Below are 25,105 nucleotides of genomic sequence, written 5' to 3'. Positions count from 1 at the left end.
ATTTCTAAGTCCATTGAATTGCACTAGTTACCTTACTTTGAAATATGGTTGGGTGAAATTCCTGTTTTGTTTTGTTTTTTAACCCCTCCTCTTATTCAGTTTTGATAATAAAAGTACTCTTTACTCAAAAAGGCCCCATTTTCACTCTGAAATACGCCTGAGTTTCTGAAACAGGTTAATAGTTATGCTCAATGTAAACTAACAGGTTTTAAGCATGATCCTTCCTGTGCAGATAGGACCAAACTGTTATAGCCAGGTTGAAATTGTGCTTTAAACTTGGTAAAGTCCATGTTTAACTATTCTTGAGACATCATTTTCAGAGTATGCATAAGCCTTTTTTTAAAAGCCTCCAGATTCTTCCTTCCACTTTTTGCATGTGACCATTTTGGGAAGGGGAAGGAGGACAGAGAGTGAGTTTCCCTTGAAGGCAGCATCTGTTGGTAGGCTTCTGAAAACAAGGACTTACCATGGAGAAAAGGATAACAAAATATGCTCTGAAAGTGAAACCACCCTTAAATTTGCTCCCTCACTTGCACCCCCCCTTTGTCCTTTAGGCTTACCTTTGTTTGCGGGGGAGCAGTGATTAAATGCCTAGATGTGAAGATTACTGCTGCAGTACAGCGAACCAGTTGGAAAACATGTGATGTTTTAAACTTGCATGGGAAACTGTCAACAACCTTTTATATACTATAGCCAGTTCCCTTTTGAAAATCAAGTGGGAAATTATATTAATATATTGTCTGTCCTTAGGGTGAGACACAGCCAATAATATTAATGGGAATTAGGTACATGTCCAAGGAAGAATATGCTCCCTAGTGTTGTTGTTTCACATTTTGTAAAATAGATGACAGCCAGCATCAAACTACTTCAGCATGTATCATTAATTGCTATAAACAGGTTGTACGTAATCTTGGAAGCTGTTCATTGACTCTTGGATTTTTTTGCTGTTGGCTGTTGTATTCAGCTTGAACTCTTACCTTGATTGCTCTGAAATAGGGGAAGCCGTATGACTTGAGACACTTTCTTTAATTGGCAGAGGCTTGATGCCTTAAAGGATCAGGAATGTTCTCCTATTGAATGTCATTTGATGTATGCTTTATGTCTTTTGAACTTTGTGTAGTATTTACTTATAACCAAGGTCCACTGTACTCCATGCCAATCTGGACCTAAATTCTGGGGAGGGGTCCTTAGACTGTGCAACAAACTGATTAGAAATTTGGTGGCAGCTCCAGTTATATTACAAAAATTGATTTGAAATATAAAAATGAGTAATACAATCACAACGGTAGCAACTCGTATGTTATTTTTATATTAAATCTACTTTATTTTATGCTGTCCCCACATTTTGAGTCTTCAATATAACACTGATTGTCTTTAGGTTTCAGTGAGTCCCATTCCATTAAGATGAAAGGGGGAGCTAGTTACCTGTGAGAGCAGTTGTTTTGGGCTGTCAGCAAACTTGAGCAAACATTACTGCATCAATTAGATTTGGGTCATGTTTTCAGGCTTTCCTCTGAATGAGGGCTAGAAGCATAGTTTCTGTAGCATAGTTCTACCACAAGAGGTGTGTTCTGTTGTTAATTCTACATGGATTATATGGGGCCCAGTTTAATGCAATAACATTATTAGAAGAGAAAACTGTACAGAATTATCAGACACGGTCACGGTAAGTCTATAAGCTTTATCTACCATGACAGTGGATTCTGTGTGGAAGGTCTTGCTTTTAGTCCCGGGTATGGTGAGTTGATTAACTTTTGTTCTGATTACTAATCCTGTCCAAATCTTATTAGTAGAAACATAACTTCATTCTCACTCTAAAACTGGTGCATATTGTACAATATTGTGCACAGCATATTTTGTTGTGATTATCAGCAACCAACGTAATGCCTCTTCATATTTCTAGAGTATATTTGTTCTTTTAAAAAAAAAAAAAGCCAACAGAAAGGACAATTTATAGCAGGATCACAGTAGTTGATGTTACTTTATCAAGTCCATGTCCCTGAGTGAGTGGGATTTAGTTGTCTTTCTCCCCAAAAGAAAGCATATCTGATATTAAACTGATATTTCTTTAGATTTTTGACTAAGCTGTAGATGTTGCCCATACAGTAGGGTACTTCATCTTGTTTAACTTTTTATGCAAGTTCCTTGAACAGTTACCAAGTTAAAACAAAGTGGAGAAATTGAGTAGTCTGTGCAAGTGATATTTTCAGACGATATGGAAAATCAGCTAGAATCAGCACTCTCTGAAACATAGTCATCAATCCAGAAGTAGGCCAGAGTAAGACAGCGTTCCTTGTGTGAGAGGTCACCCCATCCTCAGTCTGGGCCCCAATAGTGCTCTGCCTCTTTTTGGCTGATCTGAACTTTGTTCATGCTATGTATTGGAGTGTTGTGCTACCATGTGACTAGACTATGACGTAGGTCATATCATGTCATTGTCTGACGTTAAAATTATCCAGACTTGAACAGTAACTTAGCAGTTGTGAGACTGAAATAATTAACAGGACTTCTTGGTCATTCTTTCTGAGAAGCCCTCAGTGATACTTTAATATGTGATCTGTTGAGGAGTATCATTTTACGTTCCTGTCTGAAGCCAAATATAACTCGTCAGAAGTTAAATGGCAGAACAGCTGTAAGTATCATAGCTTCTGGCTTCCCTTCCAAAAGTGAGGAACAAAACTGCAGCAGTTGATTAGAAAGATCACTCTAAATATTGGATACTGGTGTAGTAAATATATTGATGTAGTTGCATTTAGGCACTTTGCAATCAAGCTGTCAATTTTCAAGGTGCATGGGTTTGGCTGTTTTACCAAATTTTATATTAAATGTGCAAGAAGAAAGTTTTTGTCCTTTCAGCCCAGCCACACTTTAAAATTTCTAAAGGTTCTAGTTCTCATTGACAACATCATCTTATTGTGGCAATGTTTATAATGTCAAAATAAACCACCAGAAGGATGCACAGTTTTAGAGATCCTGATTACGCACATTTTAAATAACGCTGTGCTATAAACTAGGAAAGATTACTGTTAGCATGGGCTGATTTCTTGTCTCTGGTATGTAAGAGCACAGAAGAGTCTTTGTTTTGTTCTTGGGAGAGCTATTTCTGTGTTGTTGCCTGAGGATAACTTTCTCAACGTGTGGTGGTCCATCTTGTCTAAAAATACATAAATTAAATAAACTCCAATACCTGTGTGGTACTGGAAACCCAGAATGTTGGAATCAGAAAACAGACTAGCCTTAACTGGATCATATCCTCTTATTTTTAAGCTGAGTTCAATTAAAAATATTTTATGTGGGGCTCATGCATTTAAATGTCTGTTATTGCAGAGGAGGAGTTTAAAGCTGGTCCTAGTGTCTCAGCTGCAGTGATCATTTATCTTTCTCACTTTTTAGTGTGGTTTGGTTTTTTTGGTCTGAACTTAGCACTGATGCAAGGCCGTGCATCAAGAGCTCTTAAGACCTAAGTTGTCATCAAAGCCACAAAAAAGACACAGCATGGAGAGCAGCAGCAGCAGGGCAAGCTTTCCCACGTTGCTCTGCTAAGATGCATCAACCCTAACTTGGAGGCTGACTTAGAATAGTTCAGTTTCAGGATTCATCAGTCCTTGACACCTCTCCTCAGAGTTCCAAGAAGGATCCAGTCAATGTCACTGTGGTTGTTTTTGTGACGTGGACTCTGAGATGGTGGTCCATCCAGACAACTTGCTTCATTATTGACTACTGAATAGTAATCTGAGTAACAACTCTGGGTCACTACCTTTGTGGACTGGGTTTGAACTAATGACCTAGTGTCCTATTCTGAGTGTCCTAAGGTGTCCTATTCTAATACCGCAGACACAGGGTCTTAAGAGTTTTTAAGCATCTCTGTGGGAGGAAGGGGGCATTCTGTCATTAAGGGAAAAGAGTAGCCTTTATATAAAAGGGAGATAAGATAGTCTCTGTGAATTGGCTTCAGTGGGAGAGTGGATTTTGACTTTGGAGGTGAGGGAATAACCAGAGTGGAGGGGAAACGGTGGCTTTCGTAGCACAGTCAATCTCTGTGTGTAGCTTAATATTGATTTAACATAAATTATTCTTAAAAAGATGCACTCTATTCTTAAAGAGGACTTTGCAAGCAAACCTAAAGCAAACCTTGTCTGAATCTCTCTTGAAAATCGTTGAATATTTTTAAAACTATTTTTTTCTCTTACTCTGTGACTTCGGTGAACATTTTATTATCTCGCCTTTCTAAAGTCTTAGCACTTTCTTTGCTGGTTTACGTTCTATTTATCCTAATTTTCTGGGCACCTATAGTTTCTCTTAAGACACAGTAGAAATAAAATCAAGCACTAAGAGCTCCCGATGTTGTTAGTGGGAGTCTTGTGTGTAACAGTTATAGTCTTGGGCTACACTGCAATTCAGCATCTGTGGCTGGCCTGTGTCAACTGACTCAGGTTCATGGGGCTGTTTAATTGAGATGTGGATCCTCTCCCCTCCAGGTTCTCAGAGCCTGGGTTCTGGCCCAAGCCCGAACACTTACATTTCAATTAAATAGCCCCATGAGCCCAAGTCGGCTGACATAGGTCAGCTGCATGTGTTGAATTGCAGTGTAGACGTACTCTTGGTCACCCAAATTTTAATTCTAGTTCATTATTTTTTACATAAAATTGAAAGATAAATAGTATAACTATATTAATCACTAAAAACAATGAGGAGTCCTTGTGGCACCTGAGAGACTAACAAATGCACCTCATTGTTTTTGCTGATACAGACTAACACGGCTACCACTCTGAAATCTATATTAATCACTGGAATTGATGCAATGCATAATGTAGAGTGTTGGCCTAGTTTATTTGAAACTACTTTGGCAAAGATTCCTTCAAAAACTGTGTCTTAGCAGTAGAATGAGATGTGAGATCTCAGTGCTTCTCATAATGAGCTCCATGAACTGGAACTTGAAGGGACACTCTACTTTCTAAGGAGTTCTTTCAGAAAGGAAAATATATGGGCAAACCCTCTGTAAACATGACATGTTAACAGAAGAATGTAGTAAATTAGAAATCTCTGCTTTTATGACCATAGCATATTCTTACAGGAACATATGGGTTCTCAGGCCTTGGGCTTTGTCCTATTGGAAATAAAGTAAGGGTGGGGAGTGGATCAATATTGCAGCTGGACAGTCCGTAGAATACTAGCCAACTTCAAAGGCTTTTGGTTCATTGTTACAGTAATCAGCAGATAATTAAAGAGGAAAGACCAGAATGCTAAAAAGAAATTAGAGTTTTCATTCCAAAGATAAGAAAGGTAATTATTCTAAATTCACATAAACATCATTTTGAGCTCCTGTACTTCCTCAGCATTTGCAGTAAATGGCTAGTCCTCTGTTTTGCAAGACATTTATCACAATCCGAATTCAGCCTCCTGTATTAATAAATCTTCTTTCAACAAGTCTGGACTTGTTCACCTTTCAGTCTGCAGACTGAACAACAGGCTTAGTATCTGTGCAGTAGAAAATTAATCTATCATGCTTCTTTCTGAATATTTGGATAAGAAAATTGAAGTCCTTTAGAGGCTTAAACACTAAATTACTCCAGTCAGACCTAACCTGTGAAGAAAATCCTTGTTTAAGAACAATAGCAAATAAACTACCGTGTTCTTTACTGGAAATGTTGTTTGCGTCCAGATGACTCTAGCCAGTTTATTAAATCAGTGTGCTACCTCCCTCTACCTTACCACAGTGCTAACTATTCAGAGGTAAATTATTGTAGGGCTAAATTGTCACATGGCTTCATAGGTTAATTTATTCTTGGTTGAAATCCATAGTCTCTTCATCAGACAGCATTTTAATAATTAAAGAGAAGTTCCCACACTTCTTGCATGCGGATGTGGGGTTATGTCGAGGGATAAAGTGACAGTGAATTTACGTATGGAAAGAGGAGGAATTGTTATATTGAGGAGACTTATTTTAAACTACTTTGAAACAGTTTAGGAGTGGAGGCCTAGAACAGGTTATTTATGTCTTTTATCAGTAGACAAACCCAGGGAAAAATCACTTGCTTTGGGAGAGGTGGGTCAGGAATCTTTACCTTTGGGACCTCTCTGTATTAATTACAAATATTTACTCTAACTTGCCTTTTAGGCAAAAATTAGATCCTTAATTCTCCACAACTGTAGATTCATCAATGATAGAAGCTGGACTTACACTGTGGTGGTGTATACTTCTCAAATTTTCAATTGTAGGCACTGAAAGCCTCTAAACCTTTCTTGTTGCAAAGCTGGCCTTTCCCAAAAAGAACATTTGCCCTGTTACATCATCCATGCAGAGAACAATCTTCAAGCAGTAATAGCAGAAGTGTGGACTGCTGTATACTCTCCCACACACTCTGCCCGCAGACTCCTCAATGGTTATATTTATACTAGGATATTTGGACCCATAACTGCCACCAAGTGCAACTTCATTGGCATAGTTTGGAAGGGGTAGCACTGTTGTACGCTTTAGTGTAGTCAGGTCTTGTGCGTTTTTACTACTGGGTCGTAGGGTAGGGATAGTATGGTGTAGCAAATCTGATCTCTAAACTACCAGTAGAGCTGTAGCAGTTGGGAATTACGGGTCTGAAAATCCTGTTGTAGACAAGGCCAATAAGGTTGAACTTTAAAGCTTTCCTTTGATTAGTTAATGTTAACACACTTCGTGAACTGGCAGGTTATAAAATTATGCTTTAATTGTGCCGGATAACCTATACCGATCTATCACACTGATTTTGTAGGTATAATCCAGGTTTGTTTTTGTTGTCATGCGGTATGTAGTGAAGCAATGAAGTGAGAAAATAGAGGGTTGTCTGGTTTCCTTGTGAATTATTAATTCTGTATATATGAATCTTTCTGGAAAATGTCTTGAGATGGCACTGCATATGGCTCTGTAAATGTTTTTAAGCTAGGTCTATAACTCAATGGTCTAAGCATCAGATTTGGAATAACTAGATTCCCTTTAACCACAGACTGAAATCCTGATCTTTCTGAGATACAGAAGAATACCATGCAGTTTATTTACTTTACAGGCATCTTTCAGTAAGACCTTAAATACAGATATTCTGAAACCTGTGAAGATATTTAAAAAGTCAGGGGTATATTTTGTTAGCAGAAGGGTTTGTCCCAGTACCTTTAACCAAAATTCTTTTTTCTCCCTTTCCAGTTTTGTGTAGTTCTCTACCATTTGCTCATCATGTTGCTTTCCCTTTGCTACACCCACCCATGTGTGGCTTCCAAAATGGGTACAAATGCTGCAAAAAATAGGAATACTGCAGAAGAAGGGTTTTACACTCTATTCTGGACTTCTCAAAAGTGCTTGCATAATGTCCTGCATGGCTTAGCTAGGAGCATGAAGAATCCTTTCATGGCAGAGTTTATAGGGTTTGAAGCTTGGGTGGGTTATACACTAAAATGCATGGAGCTTGATAATTCCATGTCCAGAAACTCCCTTTCTGACTATGGCAGCAATGGATCTGTGATGTAAATTCCATGGATTTTTGGGAAAGGCAGGAGTGACACAAATTGCAGCTTTCTGGCTATGGAATTTTGTTCTTCTGCTTATGTGAAGCTCATGCCTTGAATATGGCTCCATGTGTGTACATTTATTAAAAGGCAAAGTACACCAAGATATACTTAGAGAACTAAATGCCTCATTTTACCCTTTTATAGCTGCAGCTGCACCACTTGAAACAGCATATCACGTGAAAATAAATCCTTATAAATAGCATTGGAAGTATCCCACTAAATAGCTGCCAAAGTCCTTGGACAACTTTGAAATATACTCTTTCAAAACAGCTTCTGCTTATTCTGTACTAAGGGGGTTACATTATAACTACTGTAGTCTAGTCTAAAATCTGAATTAGTCCTATTTATCCCCCACCACAAGTCCTCATCTGTGCCTCGACTGGCTGATGGAAGCCTCCATCAGAGGCTTGACTGCAGGTGGGAAGCAAGCAGACATGCTTAAGGCTAGGGTGGCTAAAGTAAGTCCTATGGTCATCCTTAATGTTTAATAGAGAGTATTAGTCCACACCGTGCTCCATCTTGATCCTTGGGGTCTTCACATGGGTCAAGCAACATAGAGTGTTGGAACCTGTCGTCTCTGCAGGCCACCACTATTAAAAAGAGAGCGAGCTGAAATCTGTAGCTCCTATAAAGTGGGTATGGGCCTTGCTCCTTTCCAGTTACCAGCTGTGTAGAGTTTAGACACACTTGACTTTCAACATTTGCAAGTCAAAGATTTTATTGTGAAATCTGGATATCAGGTGACTATCTAGACCTTTAACACATTTGAGGAGTTGACCCAGGAGCAAGCTGGAACAAAAGGTTTAATTTCTAAGATATATACAATTTTGATTGAAAAAGATGTTGATAAGAAAACAACCCAGATGAAAAGATGGGAAAGGGATTTGGACCAAAAAAATGGATCTGGATGAATGGGTCTCTAAATATAGGAAAGGGGCTGTGCATCTTAAGTTTGTGTGGGTGATAAAGTTTTATAAATTACTATATAGATTACATTGAACTCCAGTTGAGATCATCATCAAGAGAAGGTGTTGTTTTGGTGGGGTTGTAGGGAAAGGGGAACATTATTGCATATGTGGTGGCTGTGTTCAGGAATTAAACAGTTTTGAGAGGAAACTCTTACAGATTCATTTTATGACAAAATGCCCGCTTCCTAGAGATCTCCGATCTACTTACTTAATGCTCCGGTAAAGGAGCTGCGTTTTAAACAGAAAGATAAATTAATTTTTCTTTTTGTTAGCAGCTAGACCCTGTATTGCACATTATTGTATAAATAAGATCCCCTCCTACTGAATTTGGGTATAGTAAAATATGGACTGCTCTTGTAATGGAGGGCTTTCACACTAAGCTCATATACAAGAGAAGCACAAAAAGAAGAGAGATTTAGAAATTTGGTTACCCTTTCCAGTGTATGAAGAGGAGGAGAGCTCTCCAGTCAGCAAGACAGAATTTTTAGCCAGGTTTTTAAATATTAACCTGATCCCGAACAAGTAATGTACAATGTAATATGCTAACGTTTTATTGTAACTTTGCCTTCATAAAAAGTGCCTTCCCACCCTTCCACCTCCAATGAACAACCCTCCCCAGCTCTTTTCTTTTCCTCTGCTCAAAAAAAAAAGTGTGTGTGGAAGAGGGGGGGAAGTCTTAGCTGATCTGTTCCACTATTTATATACAAAAAGCTATCCTGCGTGTGTGGCGTGTGAACGTTAGAAAACCACAATTCTTCCTTTTTATTTAAAGTGCCTAATTAGCCTGGCCTCATCTACTTAAATCATTCTTAAAACACACAAAACCTAAGTGTTTTATATTGATGGCATCTAAGTTCTGTGCCACAATCTACAATAAGACAAAAATTTACCTACCATCACCCTATTAAACAAAATCCAGAGTAAACAGAATGGCTCACTGAGTCCTGTTGGTGAAGATGTGGGTTCTGTCAGACTGTGGAACCTGCTTCCCCTGTTCGTTTATGGAAAATGCTTTCCTCCCCCCGCTCCCTTGGTGATCAAATCCAGGGACTAGGAAGCTAAGTATATGTAGAATGTAAATAGGTGACAGTTGGCTATTTTAACCTCCTTTGTAAGGGTAACAGTACTGTGTCTGATGTTAGCAGTGAGCATTTGTGCCTAGGAAGTGGTTGACTTTTGGGAGGTAGGAGTGTAATGGGACTGGAATAAAGGCTGTGGCTAGGGAAGATTGTGGTGGATAGAATTTGATGTCTTTAAATAGAGTAGTTTGTTGTTGTTTTTTCCAATAGAAACAGGAAAATGTAACAGGTTCAATAGCAATGGGTGATAGGTGAGGACTGATGATGGGCAGGTAGCGAGGTGAAGAGGTAAGAAAGATTTAAGAACAAAGGAAATATCTCATAAATAGACTTTTTTTAGCTTGCATTAATGTACTGCAGGACTTGCACATCACTTATGGGCCATGTGACCTTTTATTATACTTCTGACTTGGTATCCCCTCTCCACCCTCTCACCCTCTTTTGTATCTGTTTCTTATTGGGTTGTAATCTCTTCAGGACAGGAACAGTCTTTCTGTGGCCATACATTACATAGGTAATTTTGGATGCTACTACAAGCAAATAATGAAGAACAGTAATAATCTGATGTTATATGCATTGCTTATGCCACTGTGTCTTTCAGTCCTGGTATCATTGTGACACTTTTAATAATTCATAGATGTTAGAGAGGGAAATAGCTGCAACAATCTTCATTTCTTTCCATCACTGTACGGATTTCCTTCTTGGTAGCTCTGTTGGTTACCTAGGAAACAGGAGTAAGATGGCATTTGATTGGCTGTGTTGGAAGAGTTGAAGTTGGGTGTAGTTTTAAGCAGCAGACAGATATATCTACACAAATGTGAAATGCTTGATTTTTTTTTTATGAGACTGGTAAAACTGCATTGAATTATTAGTCAAGCTATGCTCTCAAACGTTTGCAAAGGAGTATTTTTGTATGTGATTCAGGTGGATGTTTTGGCATAAATATGCTGTGTTTAAAAATGACAATATTTCTGTTGGACTGGATGACTTGGGGGCAATGCAGGGGTAGGGAAAGGGTTATGAAACCTCTCATTTCTAGGTTACTGGTTTAAATTGAGCCCAAATCAGTAGAGACTGACTTGTTAACGCTAAAGGCTGTTTGACCTATGTGAAAGGAATTGGTGGTTTGAATCCAGTTCCTAATGGACCAGATATCTGTATCCTATACTACTTCCAGGACTGGCACTAGTTTACGCCCTTGCTGGCAGTCTCAGCAGAAAGCCTGGGGTTAGACATGGTATGGAAACAGAGATTCTTTCACATACCTTCAAGTGGTCCCTCTAGTTCAGGGTCTGTTAGTTACTCCTGGGGGAATTCTGCACCACTGCGTGTGCATAATTAATGATCCAGGCATATTTTTATTTTTTTGCACAGAAAAAAGCTTTTGCTGAAAAGTTGCTCCAGTTCCACCTTTTGCCCACCAGAGGGTGTTGTGGCGATAGAACAGAGCAGCAGCTCCCCACAGAAAATAACTTTCTGTAGTTCCGCCGTTTGACTACCAGAGGGCGCTGTGGCAATAGAACACAGCAGCCACTCCCAGCCAGCTAGAGAAGAGAGAGAGCCTGCCTTCGCAGCACCTGCCAGGCCAGGTCAGGAGATGGGCTTTGGGGAGACAGAGAGCCTGGGGTGCTGGGGGGGAAGTGGTCAGACAGAGGATTATAAGGGCTAGTGGGAGGACAGACTGGGGCAGAGGCTGAATGGAGTGAGGGCACAAAGCCACAGGGGGGAGGGAGGGGCAGGGCCACATTGTGATACGGGAGGGGGTGAAGAGCTACATAGGGACAGGAGGTGGCTGGGTGGGGGCACAGAGACACATGCGGATAGGGACACGTGCCTGACTGAATGGGAGAGGCTAGGGGTCTGCCAGGGTCTAGTGGGGGAAGCTCCCTAACGGTCTCCCCCCAACCTCCCCAGAAATCCTGTTCCATTGTTTTCCTACCCATACCCAACAACCCTCCAAGTTCACACCCAGGCTTCTTCCCAGCAATTTACTTCCCTCTCTGTTACCCCTGACTCCCCCAAGGTTTTGCATTGCTTCGGTGGGGGTAGGGGATGCATGAAATATGATTCTGTATTGTAGTTTAAATGAATTATTACTCAGTTCTGTATTAATATGCCTAGTAAGGAATCTATTTGTCAAAAAACTTATTCTGAATCTTTTTTGTTATATGTATTGTTACCAACATACTTGCTGACAGGTATTTTGAAATAAATGACCAAAAATAATTGAAACTGGCGTGATTATATTGTGTTATTTTGACAAATAAAATATGCAGAATTTTGCAGAATTTGAAAATATTGTGTGCAGAATTTTTAATTTTTTGATGCAGAATTCCCCCAGGAGTAGTTAGTGGGCACTTTGAGGATGGAGGGCCCTGTTCCTGTGCTCTATCCGTTCTGTGCCTAAAAAGAGTTAGTTTCCACAGCTGTTTAATCCAGCACCTTTGAACATTTACTGAATTTCCAGTTATTGTGCTATAATTGTTACTCTGAGTGACAAATTCCTTTTCATTCTATTCATTAGATAGAACTTGATGACTTCCAAATAGTGAAGCAGTGGCCCTTTTCTAGCTACACGTGAAGTGTCCTGCAGATATTGGCATAAAACTACATCTGGTCCAGTATTTTTGCCTTGTCTTTCCCCACATCTTGTCAGTGGGCTATGAAAAGCTAATTGAGATTTCATTTGCTGAGTTAGTGTGTCAGGCAGCTGCCAGGTATCAGTTTGCCTGTTTGCGTTAGGCACACGGCTGAAATGATTGAACACAACACGTAGAAATATTTTTGTGTTGAATTCTTTGACAAATATTCACTGTTGTCCTTTGGCACGTGCGTATATATGTAAATCGGTTGCAATAGTGATTGCACGTGAGACAGAATTTACAAAACTCTAAGGCAGGGGTTCTCAAACTGGGGGTTGGGACCCCTCAGGGGCTCGTGAGGTTATTACATAGGGGGTTGTGAGCTGTCAGCCTCCACCCCAAACCCCACTTTGCCTCCAGCATTTATAATGGTGTTAAATTAAAAACACATTTTTATATATTTACCAGGGGGTCGCACTCAGAGGTTTGCTGTGTGAAAGGGGTCACCAGTACAAAAGTTTGAGAACCACTGCTCTAAGGCTTTGGACAATTCACTATGGGCCCAGTCCTGCTCCTGTTGAGGTCTACAATCAACAGGAGTGTTGCCACAATGGGAACAGGATCAGAAGTTTAACACCTCTTTGTTTTGGTTTATGTATCTATTTCACAGTGGTGTCAAGGGTTAATGTTTGTAAAGAACTTTGAGGAAAAAGCCACTATAGAAATGCTCTGTATTTATTATCAAACCCTTAAGTATGAAGCTAGGAAGTCCAATACTCTTCCTCTAAGCAGTTCGTCGAGTGGCTCTGCATATTCCCACTTATGGAATATTGCGCTACTTGTGTTGCTTTGGGGTAGAATCTTCTTCTAGCAGCGTCAACTAGCGCACTCTTGTGCTCCCAGCCCCTCCCTTCAACATCACCGACATTCTGAAGACAAGCCTATATAAAGGGCAGAATGCCCTTGCCACCTCTGTTCCTTTCAGCCATATGCCTGGACAGACGTGAACCTCTCCGGTCTCTTTGGAGCCAGAGTTGCTTTTTTCTCAGTTAGCCAGGATGGATTTGATTTAAATCAATTAGATTTAAATCATTATTTAAATCACTAGTCAGGAAGACTCTATTTAATCATGGATTTCTACATAAAAGTGCATTCTTGTTTGTAGTTATAACCTTACTTATCCTGTACTACTTCCAGGACTCAGAGATAAATGTATGGTTCATTTTTAGAAGGTACACACTATACATTTTTAAACAGTGATTTATTTCAAAAACGTTTCAGATTAGTTTTATAGCTATATCAGAAAATGAATGATTGTTTGGTTATTTCATTTACCAGAGGTAATTGAAACAGATATTTCTGAAGTCATTGGGAGGTGAACTATCTCCAGTTCAACAGGTTAATGATTAATATTTGGAGGATTTTCTTGCCATGCTGTATTGGGAGGAGAACATCACCAGACAGACATTTAAATTGTTTTATTTAAGTAAAACAACAATGTTATGTATTCTGGATTTTTTTGTTCAACAGCAAACATAATATTTTAACAAAACAAGCATATACATTTTTGAATTTAGTTAAACATTCAAGTTTTTTTAAATCAGGTTTGTTGTTAAAATTGTTTTTAACTAAAATAGTTAAATGAAATACTTTAAAAAAAAAAAAAATTGTCAGCCAGGTCAATGTGAGCTAACTCTTCTGCAGCTACCTCAGTCATCTTCACCTTCATTTTCCTGTTTGTTCATAATCTGGAAAAGAAAAACAAGCTTTCCTACTTTTTCAGGCCCCAAACGATTTCTCAATTTGGAATGAATTAGTCCAAAGGAAGAAAATATTCTTTCTACACTGGCAGAAGAAGCTACTGCTGTAAAAAGTGAGATTATCACTTCAACAGTCTCTGAATCCAAGTGCTTAAGTGACTTCCTCCAGTTCACTGGTGTGACTTTCTTTAAATCATCAGCAAACATATTTCTTGAATGGTTCACCCTTAGCTCACAAACTTATCTGTGGTTGTTTCTGGATGATGGAGATTTTTTTTTCCCTTTTGCTACAGGTGATATACTGTGGCTATGTGACATACATGATGTGACTGAAACATATCATTGGCAGATAACTCTGAAAGTATAGAAAATGATGGTAATCTTGAAGGTGGATAGTCTTCAGAATCCTGTATGTTGAGGATGGATTCTCCTAAGCAAAATAAATCAATGCAGTTATTTAATTTATTATTACCACACTGGTCATTTAGTATTACTCATTGCATTCACTGACACTCAGTTCTACTTTAAAGGTGAAATTGTGAAAAGAACGGCCTATCACAACTGCATCTAAAATAGTTCCACAGAGTAACAACTATATTTTTTGCTCAAATGTGAGAATTCAAGAATAGTCCAGAAGGAAGACAGCTGGTCCTTAAGAAAGTAGTATGAAATAAAAAAAAAAAGTTTACCAACCTGAAGATCCTGCATGTTCAGACATGTTCCTTTCATCATCTTCAATGCAGCTTCCTCCTGAGAAGGAACACTTCTCATGATTTTGCTTCATTCGGGCAACCAGGTCTTGCATTTCTTTGTTGCACTGTTTGCATTTTGCATGCATGCCTGTCTTACCCACAGGTGGAGGAACTTCATTAAAATATTCCTAAACTGGGTCTCTTTTACGGATTGCTGCCATTATAGGTTTTCCCTTCTAGTGAGAGAATAGTATGGTAGATCTCAAATCAGTGAAGGCTACACTCAGAAAGACCTCTAGACTTCTGGAATATGTTGCTCAAACAGTTCCACTTTTGTTTCTACTGCCTGTCCCTCCCTTCTCATATTTATCTCCAGACTTCTTCTCCTTGTCCAGATCTATTCCGCCTCCAACAATCTTCTATTCATTGAACTTTTTGAAACGTTGCACTTTCAGAGAGAGGTAAGGGATTGACTCTGTGTACACAAATTTGCAGAGGGACAATAGGGTTGAGGTCTGTTATTTCTTACCTCTCTATATTTATTTTAAAACATTTTTGCTGTTAACAAGCATGTTATCTCTGGAGACACAAATCCACAGTCTGAGAACTGCAAAATTAAGCATCTCTGATGGTATCTTCTAGACTGAGCACTGAGTCCCATTGGGTAGATAAAGATTAATCCAAATAATCTATACAGAAACCCCTGGAACATCATAAGATTGGGTCCCTAATCCATGAACTATTGGAACTCATTCACAAAACTTTTCTTAAACATTACATGAATATATTGTCTCCTACTATAGAATTAGAATTTATAATCCCTATTCCATGATGAGATATCTTTGAGCTATAGTGTATCTTTAGCTAGGTTTTTTCCTCAAAAAGCATTTTATCAAAAAAATCAGATTTTTTTTTTTTTTAAATAATTGATTTTTATCCACCCTGGCGTTAGCAGTTAATTTAGTCAGTCAGTCAGTGGTTCTCTTTCAGTTCTGTGTTATGGCAGAACTGAAAAAGCAGAAGAGCCTGGGGTTAAAATATGCACTTCCTGACCAGATGTCTTTCCGGCATACTACAGCCACATACAGTGCCTCAAGTGCCTGGAGAAGGACATTCACCTTCTGGGTGTTTGATCTTCTGCATTCACTCCCAGAACCCACACGGATAAAGAGACTTTCCTGCCACAACCAGCGTTAGACTCCCTGGGGCCCAGGGCAAAAACTAAGGAGTGGGCCCTACCCTGCTGAAGCCAAAGCCCAAGCCCCACCACCCAGGGCTGAAGCCTGAGCTGCCTGGCATTGCCATGCCCCTCCCCAACATTCCATGTTTGCACCCTCTGTGGGGGGCACCCCAGAGTTTGAAAACCTCTGCTTTAGTGTGATTTGTTTCCACTTTTAGAGATTAAATTACTGTAATACTCATATTGAGTAGCATAATGTCATCGGTGCATCCGATGAAGTGAGCTGTAGCTCATGAAAACTTATGCTCAAATAAATTGGTTAGTCTCTAAGGTGCCACAAGTCCTCCTTTTCTTTTTGCGAATACAGACTAACACGGCTGTTACTCTGAAACCAATGTTAAATGAAATACTTTAAAAAAAAAAAAAATTGATTGTCAGCCAGGTCAATATGAGCTAACTCTTCTGCAGCTAACTCAGTCATCTTCACCTTCATTTTCCTGTTTGTTCATAATCTGGAAAAGAAAAACAAGCTTTCCTGCTTTTTCAGGCCCCAAATGACCTGAACAGATTCCAGAATTGGTTTAACAGAGTTGATTCAGAACTTGTTTATTCCTAATTCTGCTTGTTTTAAAAATGTTGACTCTGCTGGGAGCATGAGTGCTGGGAGCATGAGCAGGCTCTCTGTGTGCACTCACAAAAGGAGCTTGTGCCTATTTCTGGCCCTGGCATCCTGGAGGGTAGGTGTAAACACCAGCCATTGTTCCAGTCAGTGAGTTGGGTTTTTAGGTTTGCATATTTTCTTTTTTGGAAAAGCATTGAGAATAGAATACAGAAATCTTTTCAAGTCCTGAGTGGCTCAAAGAACTCCAGTTTCCCAGTTCCATTGTATGTATTTGTCCAACCTCCTGCCCTCTCCATTTTTAAAGTGTCCTTTTAAGTATAGCAACACTTGTTTACAGTGTCTAACATTTGTGTGTGTGTGTTGGGAGGGGAATGTTGATTTTTTTTAAACTAATGTAAGATAATACCATGCACTACTGAGTTTACCTTTGATTTGGCTGTAGGAAATCTTCATATGTGAAAAGGATTTGGGAGTAGGGGTGGATTGTACCACAAAATGCAGGATTCAAGATTTTAGAGACACTGGCAGACAGTCTCTTTGAATCTCATTTTATGTCTGGGCTCAAATTTTCTAATAAATTAAGTTTTGCGGTTAGTATTGGACTGTAACACTTTGTGGGTCATGAAAGCAGTGGCACTGCAACAGTTTTTGTAGTGGGGGTGCTGAAAGCCACTGAACAAAACTGTAAATGCTGCAAAAGATGGAAACCTGGCCGCACCCCCAATTCCAGCAACCATGCTTGAAAGCAGTAAATTTAAACTTAAAATCAAAATTATCTAATCTTGTGCCACTTGCAATGCAGAGTTTTGTATTATTGTCTTTCCTATATTCTGTGTGTTAAATGACTCTTCCATTACCAAACTGAAGGTAAACTATAACTTTAATGACCTCGGTTTCTTTTTCTTGTAGGCTGCAGTTTGTGGCAGATTAGAATATTTGTAATAATTAGACCAGGGGTCGGCAACCTATGGCACACGTATTAAAGACGGCACGTGAGCCGATTTTTTAATGGCACACTGCTGCCCGCCGGGTCCCAGCTGCCGGCCCTGCTCAGCCCGCTGCCGAACCCAGGCTGGCAGTGGGCTGAGCGGGGCCGGCGGCCGGGACCCTGGCAGGCAGCAGCTTGCCACTTAAAAATCCTGCCCGCCCCGGCCTGCTGTTCTCTGCGTCCCCTTCCCCCACCTCTTCCCCCAGCGTGCTGGGTTCCTGCCCCTCCTCCTCTCCCTTGCTGCTGCCGATCAGCTGATGGCCCTTGCGAGGGAGGGGGAGAAGCGGAGCCACACAGCGCTCGCCCCTCCAGGGAAGAGGCGGAGAAGAGGTTGGGACGGGGCCTTGGGGAAAGGGGGTGGAATCAGGGCATATCCCCTCCAGCCCCCTGCCGTGAGCCACTTTGGGCAGGGGACTGGGAGCACCCCCACGACCCTAGCCCACACTCCCAGCCCTCTGCCCTGACACCTGCACTGCCCCACAACCCCAGCCCTGACTCCAGCCCCCCCCCACATACCCAGCCCCCCCACGCCCTAACTCTTGTACCCCCCACATTCCCACCCCCATCCTGAGCACCAAACGGGAGCTCTTGCACACACACGTACGCGCGCGCGCACACACACACACGTGCACCAAATGGGAGCTGCCCAGATAAGCACTCCACACCCAAATCTCCTGCCCCAACCCTGAGCCCCCTCCCTCATTCAAGCTCCTGGCCAGAGCCTACACCCCAACCCCCAGCCTGCTCCTTCACCCCTGTGCTCAGTGCACTCCCACTCTCGGGGGTGGGGTGGGAGCTAGAACCAGGGAGAAGGTAGGCACCCACTCTGTGGGCAGGGCCGGTCTGGGGTCCCAACCACCGGCCCCACTCAACCCACTGCCGGTCTGGGTGAACGAAACCCCAGGCCGGCAGTGGGCTGGCGGCGTAAAAATCAGTATTTTAAATTTAATTTTAAATGAAGCTTCTTAAATATTTTGAAAGCCTTGTTTACTTTATATACGACAATAGTTTAGTTATATAATATACAGACTTAGAGCGAGACCTTCTAAAAAACATTAATGTATTACTGGCATGCGAAACCTTAAATTAAAGTGAATAAATAAAGACTGGGCACACCACTTCTGAAAAGTTGCCGACCCCTGAATTAGACCCATTCTCTTGCATCCTGTGTACTGAATGGATTGAAGTGACCTTTAAAACTGGTAATATAGAAACCCTAGCATGTATTTAATAACTTGCCTGTTTAACTATCAAAAGAACCGACCTACCCCTCTTGGATGAAAGAATTCTGAAAGGGATGTTCTCAAGTGCATCCTTCAAAAGGCACATTCCAGCTATGATCTAGACACACACATGCGTAGTGCCTTACAGCAGTAAATTTGTATTTACATGTGTGAAGAAACACTTTACTTGTGTTACCTTTCTGAATGCTGTGCTGAGCAAAATGCGTGCAACGCTAGATCAGCTGACTCATAGGGAGTTCCTGAGGGAGGAGTCTCATTTTCCCCCCACTCCATGCTTGGCGGGAGGAAATTAGAGGAATGCCAGAGGAATCTCCCCTGACACTAGAAATCGGGGAAGGGATAGAGCAATGACCTAAATGACCCTCCCTCTCCCCAGTCACCACTCTAGCTGACGTTAAATGACATTGACAGACTCCATAGGAGAGCCGCATCCACCCTCTTTGGCTAGACTGAGTCTTGGTATGACACTGAGCCCTTCAATGGGGAAGATGAGGACATCTCAGAATATTACTTTGGAAAAGTAAATCCTGCTAAGACTTACCTCTCTGTATTTTCAGGTGCACTCACAGTTGGCCTTGTGCGACAGTGTCAAACCATCCATGGACGTGACAGGACCTGTATTCCTCCACGGCTGCCTCCTGAGTGGGTCACCACATTATTTTTCATCATTATGGGAATCATTTCACTGACTGTCACATGTGGTTTGCTAGTGGCTTCCCACTGGCGAAGAGAAGCTACTAAATATGCCCGCTGGATAGCATTCACTGGAAGTAAGTGACTTCAGTTATGAAGTAAGCCTGTCTGAAGGATTAAACTGGTAGAATTTTTTTTTTTTTAAACAAGTCTGGGTGGGGGTTGTTGCCAGAGACCAGTGATAGAACTCTGCCCTGATCAGACAGAATGCTTTTCCTTTTAAATTCCTGCTTTATGGAAATAATCCTCTTCTTTAAAATCAAGGGGTTTGGTATCCAGAAGTGGCTGAGAACCAAGGGAAGATCTTTGGGATCCTGGCTTTATAGTCACAGTGCTGATCACCTGCTGCAGCCCCAGGGTAGAGGAAGAAAGAAGTACACCTCTGGACCATGGTAGCCTCCAGCCCCTCTCCCCTCTGGGAACGTCACAAAGTGGCCCAAGGAAATGGGTGTGCAGGAGTGGGGATGGTTAGGCTGTTCCCGAGTCATGTGAACTCTTAATTTGGCCGGTGTGGCTGGTACTCACTGCTGGCTGGAATAATGGAATGGTTGAAGCTTTTTTACCCCCACGTGGAGGAGGGTGTTGGTGGACCTTGGTCTCATTATTGCCCTGAAATCAGTCCTGTTGAAGTATCCTCCTGTGAACATTTGATGCAGGGTTGATGGTAGCTCTATTTTGTTACAATTCTCATGAAAGTTATTTTGTCTTATTTGTAATGAGGTCCACAGATCCATGACATTGGTTATGTGTACCCTTGAGGGTAGGCAAAGGTCTTCCAGAGGGCATGTCAACTCATCTAAATATTTTCCTAGTTTTACAACAGGCTACGTGAAAAGCACTAACAAAGTCAGTACAAACTAAAATTTCATACAGACAGTGACTTGTTTATACTGCTCTAAATACTATACTAGAGTTTCTTGACCTGGGGGTGGCAAGTGCAAGGCCAGCATTAGAGGTGACAAGCAGGGCCTCCACAAAGCTAAGATACATGCTGGAGCCAAAACCCCACCACCCAGGGCTGAAATCAGACTCCTGAATGGGGTACAGTAGTCTGGGAAGGTTGAGAACCACTGCTCTAAGCAGCCTTGGAGGCAGACCAAACCTGTTAATCAGAGGCAGTGGAGGTGTGGCTTCGCCTCTGAGAAACTGCCAGTTTCCATTTGCGTCTCCAGCTGCAGGCAGGCAGGCCGGCTTGTCCCTGCTGCAGAGGAAATTTAGGGGGGGGGAAATGGCTTAAACTCTCCAAGCTGTCAGGATCCGCTTTTATTGACAGAGAGGATTCCCTTTCTTCTCAGTCACTGGAGGACTCTGTATTCCCTGCGCACCCACATGTAGTGCAGCACGGTGGAGAAGGCCAAGAGGGAAAACCTGACATTGTGTCTCCTTGTACCTGCCCTCTGATTAGGTGCCTCCATGGAGATAATTGCCTGTTCTGTGAAGATCCAAGCTTCTTAAGAGCTCAGGAAGGGGCAGAGTTTCCTTCAGTCTCCCTCCCCGAGCAGAAGAGGTAGTAGCTCATCTGCAAAAATCCCTTAACCTGGTACACGCAACAGGGGACAGCATTTGCCCTGGCATCAGCAAGTGGCAACTCCTCCTCTACCCCCCAACTTGGGGTGAGTGTAGTGTGAAGCACAGTATCAGAGGGCCAGGGAAGCTTCCCACCCAACCACTGGAGCCCACATTCACAGCTATGTCTGACCACGGAGCAGCTTTGGAACCCCATCCAACACAAAATCACTCTTTCGGCTACTCAAGAGGTAACCACAAGGTTCACTCCCATGCAAACCATCAGTCTAAAATGTCTCTCTCCTTCTGATGAGGATTAAGGTAGGCATAAGAAAGATGTTCAGATCCCTCTAGTCACCCCAACATAAAACACACAACCTCCACCCCTTCATTTTCTAAGAGTCTGATTTAGGGGATTCCTCTAGGAGGCACTCTAGGAGGCATAAAGTGAAATCAGTTTCCCTCAAACTGCATAAATCTGCAGAATGCATCAGGACAGATAATCCTCAGGGTCTGGTTCCTCTGCTCACTTTCATAGAGTGCAGCAAGGCAGAAATCCTAGGCACTTAGTTCCCTAGATCACCCAGCACAGGGGATAGTCAGTGTTGGGTTCCCCTCTTCATCCTCACAGAGTGCAGCATGGCAAGTCAGTGCACACTGTGGACATGTGCGGTTTCCTGTAGCCATGCATACACACAATCCCACAAAGGGAATTCTCCCTGCTTATAGGAGAAAGGCCAGTACTCCAAATCATAGCTAATGATTCAAATAATAATTATTAAAATAAAACACCAGAGAATAGACTGATTAAAAAGTGTACAGAGGATGGTGATCTACAATTATGATGTTTGCTGATGCCTCAGACAAGCTATAGCTATATATCCCTCCTTATGCATCCTTTGAGTGTGAGACAGTGGGGTAAGGATTTTCCTAACATACCTAAAGACTGGAAAGTATTTGGCTGTCCTCCTCAGCTCCCGCTGTGAGTTTCCATATCTTTCAGAAAGTTCCTTGGTGTACACCAGTCAAAAGTCCTCCTGTTATCACTATCAAAGTGAATTGTGCCTTTTTTTCTGATGGTCAAGGACTAGATGTTTCTAACTGGGGAAAAATTTTTACCTGAAAGAGTGGCCTCCTCACTATACAGACCCTTCATAGGCAGCCAAATCCACACAGGCATAATCTCAGCCCCATCCTTTGGGCATAAAAACTATCTGGGGGTCTCAGGCCAACAATAAATAAAGAAAAGAACTGTCATCCGGGTGGACAGTGTTGCAAGTGTGCTGTCTCGGTCTTTAAAAATAAAAAAAAAATAAAAAAACCCCACCCACCACATGTCCTAAGGGTTCTGCCTGAGGAAGCGGAGGAGTCAGGGTGTGCAGAGAGCCATATAAATCTGCTACATCCCATCTGCTACCATGGAAATAATTTAATCTGTTCATCCTCTTCAGAGGAATCAAGACCTTACTCCATATTGTGCCTTTATTTAAAAAAAAAAAAAAATAAAGCTATAGAGCATTTCTCATCAAATATCTCACAGATCCATTAAAAAAAAATCCAAGATAGAGACCTTAACATCCATGGTCGCCGCCATCAATGGAGGGTCTCCGTGACATCCGTAGATATGAAGAATGCCTATATCCAGTTTGACAGTCTCACAGATTCTTCCTTAGCTTTATCCTCGGAGCACCACATTACCAATACTTGCAATGCTGTTGCTAAACCATTGCTGTATTTACAAAAAAGTGCTGGTAGTGTTAATATCTGCTCTCTGACAGGAAAGGATCTAAGTCTACCCATTCCTGGGTGACTCCTTTATTGATTATACCACCTAAGCAATAAGGATACTTCAGAACCAAGGTTTTGTGAAAGAATCAATTAAGTCTCAGTGTATTTCCAGTCTCTGAGTGGGAACGGTCACTGCCCTCTACAAAGTTGTTTATTGCAGCAAAAACACAAGAAGCAGAGAACTCTTATCAAAATAGTCAAACTCTCAAGGGAAGTACCAGTTCATACTCTTTTGGGATCAGTGATCTCCTCTGTGGTTATTCTTAGAGGTCCAGTGCTCGCATGAAGTTGCTACAGAGCTTTCTCTTATCCTTCAGCTGTCTCTTATCTGCACCTCAGTGAAGGTGTCTCATCCAAGGAGGATTCTCATGGGTTCAAGGACTGCCCAAGGGGTCTAGTCCAAACAAGAGAGAAAGCACAGCATAAAGTGGTGAGAGCTCAGGGCAATCTGGTATGGTTTCAAAGCTCTGCTCCCACATCCAAATTTACCTAATGCACTGACCATGACAGACAACACCTCAGCCATATCATACATCAGACAAAAGGAAAAAGGACTATAATCCTTCAAAGAGAAGCTCACCTCCTGATGAGGTGGGCAAAGGAGAATCTGCAATCAACTTATCTTCACATCCAAGGCAAAACTGAATTTTATGGTTGACTGGCTCAGCTGGCAAAACTTCAGTCCTCCAGAATGGGACCTATACTCAGTTGTTTCATCTCCTGGTAAAGATATTTAGTATCTCAGCTGTAGGTCTGTTTGCTTCCCACCTGAATCACAAGGTTTCAGTGTTGTGCTCTTGCCAGTGGGATCACAGACCCAAGGCAAGAGATGCCTTGTTGCAAAGAATAGCCAAAAGGGATTCTTATATGCCTTACCTCCCTTTTTCTCTTCACACCAGAATGCTACAGAAGATTAGGAGAGAAGCAGTACTGATAATTCTGGTATCCCCATTCCGATCAAAGAGGCTTTGGTTCTACAATCTCCTTGATATGGTACAAGGACCTGCCACCTGATTTCCATTCACAAGGGATATGCTATTACAAGGGCCAATCAGAATTCAGACAGTCTGAGACCAGCTGCCTGGTTCTTGAACCAGAGCCTCTTAAGCCAAAGAGGGTTATTCAGAGATCTAATACTCACAATTTTCATTTCCAGAAATAAATCTACTAACTCAGCCTATTCAAGGACCTGGTTGAGTTATAATTATTGGGGTTAGCACCATGGTTTCATCCCCACATCTGCATTGGGACTACAGATCCTCTAATTTCTTCAAATGGATTCGGGTTAGGCCTGACAGTTCAGGCTCTCAAAAGGTCAAGTTGCTGTCTGTCTAGCATCTTTAGTGAAATGGACAGGTAGTGAATTTAATCTTACATAGATATCCTGCATTTTTCTGAGGAGAGCAGCATCTCTTCTACATCTTTCTTGTGTGCATAAAGGTTTATTATTTTTGGCTCTTAGCTGGTTCTCAGTGCCATTAGAAGCCCTCCATTTGAACAATTCATGAAGGGATCTCATTGCTTTCTAACCATTAAAACGGCCTTTTTGGATGACAATCATTTTTCTGGTTTCAGAGGGGTAACCATGTTAGTCTGTATCAGCCCACCCCCCCATCCCCCAAAAGCAGCTTTTGTGGGCTAAAACTCACTTCATCACATGATGAAGTGGATTATAGCCCATGAAAGCTTATGCCTAAATAAAGTCATGTTTATGTGCAGGGTGTCCGAGTTAGCTCTTTTTCTGGAACTTCAGTACTGCATGTCATAAGGCTAAAGGGGTATGCAAACAGATTTTGACTTCAGACTAAAGATTAACTCCAGATTCCATAGAACACAGGGAATTGTTTTTCCATCCTTCTGTCCAGATCCATCACACTCCAGAGAGAAATTGTGGCATACTTTGGATGACTGCAGAGCTCTCAAAGTATATATTTACCACACAAATCGGGTCAGAAAGACAAATGCTTTGTTTGTGCTTTATTATCCAGTGTCAACGGGAAAGAGCCTCAAAATCATCCATTTTCAGGTGGCTGAGATATTGTATCTCAGAAGCATGCAAGTCAAAAAGCCTAACTTCATCTTCAAATATCAGAGCTCACTCCCTCAATGCTGTAGCAGCTTCATGGGCAGATAGATCATATACCTCAGACAAGAAAATCTGTAAAGCAGTCACCTGGGTCATCTGGTCACACCACCTTCAGATGCTATACACTGGACATACAGTTGTCATCTGATGCTGCCTTCCGTAAGTGGGTGCTCTGGGCTGTAGTAGTCCAGTTTTTTTTATTAGGAAAATGTTATCTGTACTTAACTATATATAGTTCCCCCGTGCCACCAAGTGGACAACTGCTATAAAAATCCTAATGTCATATCTGTGGACCTCATTATGAATAAGAATAGGAAAATGTATCTGCCTTACCTGAAAATTTCCTTTCTTGGGGTCATGAGGTTCACAGATCCAACCCACCCT

The 25,105-nt window shown here is 41.5% G+C and overlaps 1 protein-coding gene across 6 annotated transcripts in view; it reads left to right on the top strand.

The window, feature by feature from the left end:
* Window positions 1-25,105, top strand: part of MOSMO (modulator of smoothened) — a 51,800-nt gene that overhangs the window by 14,509 nt on the left and 12,186 nt on the right. For 4 of the 6 annotated variants that reach the window (XR_006284202.1, XM_043523678.1, XM_043523677.1 and 1 more), the window contains exons 2-3: window positions 19,206-19,418; window positions 19,607-19,733. Coding sequence is in view for 4 of the 6 variants with exons in the window: in XM_043523678.1 (XP_043379613.1) it covers window positions 19,206-19,418; window positions 19,607-19,733 (340 nt within the window). In the remaining 2 variants the exon portion in view is untranslated. Of the gene's footprint in view, window positions 1-19,205; window positions 19,419-19,606; window positions 19,734-24,623; window positions 24,881-25,105 lie in introns of all 6 variants that reach the window. The other 2 variants (XR_005227070.2, XM_007060623.4) reach the window with 2 other exon arrangements.

The sequence above is a fragment of the Chelonia mydas genome, chromosome 10, assembly GCF_015237465.2.
Source record: "Chelonia mydas isolate rCheMyd1 chromosome 10, rCheMyd1.pri.v2, whole genome shotgun sequence".
In the NCBI taxonomy this organism is placed as follows: Eukaryota; Metazoa; Chordata; order Testudines; family Cheloniidae; genus Chelonia; species Chelonia mydas.
This window is presented reverse-complemented; position numbering and strand designations above follow the sequence as displayed.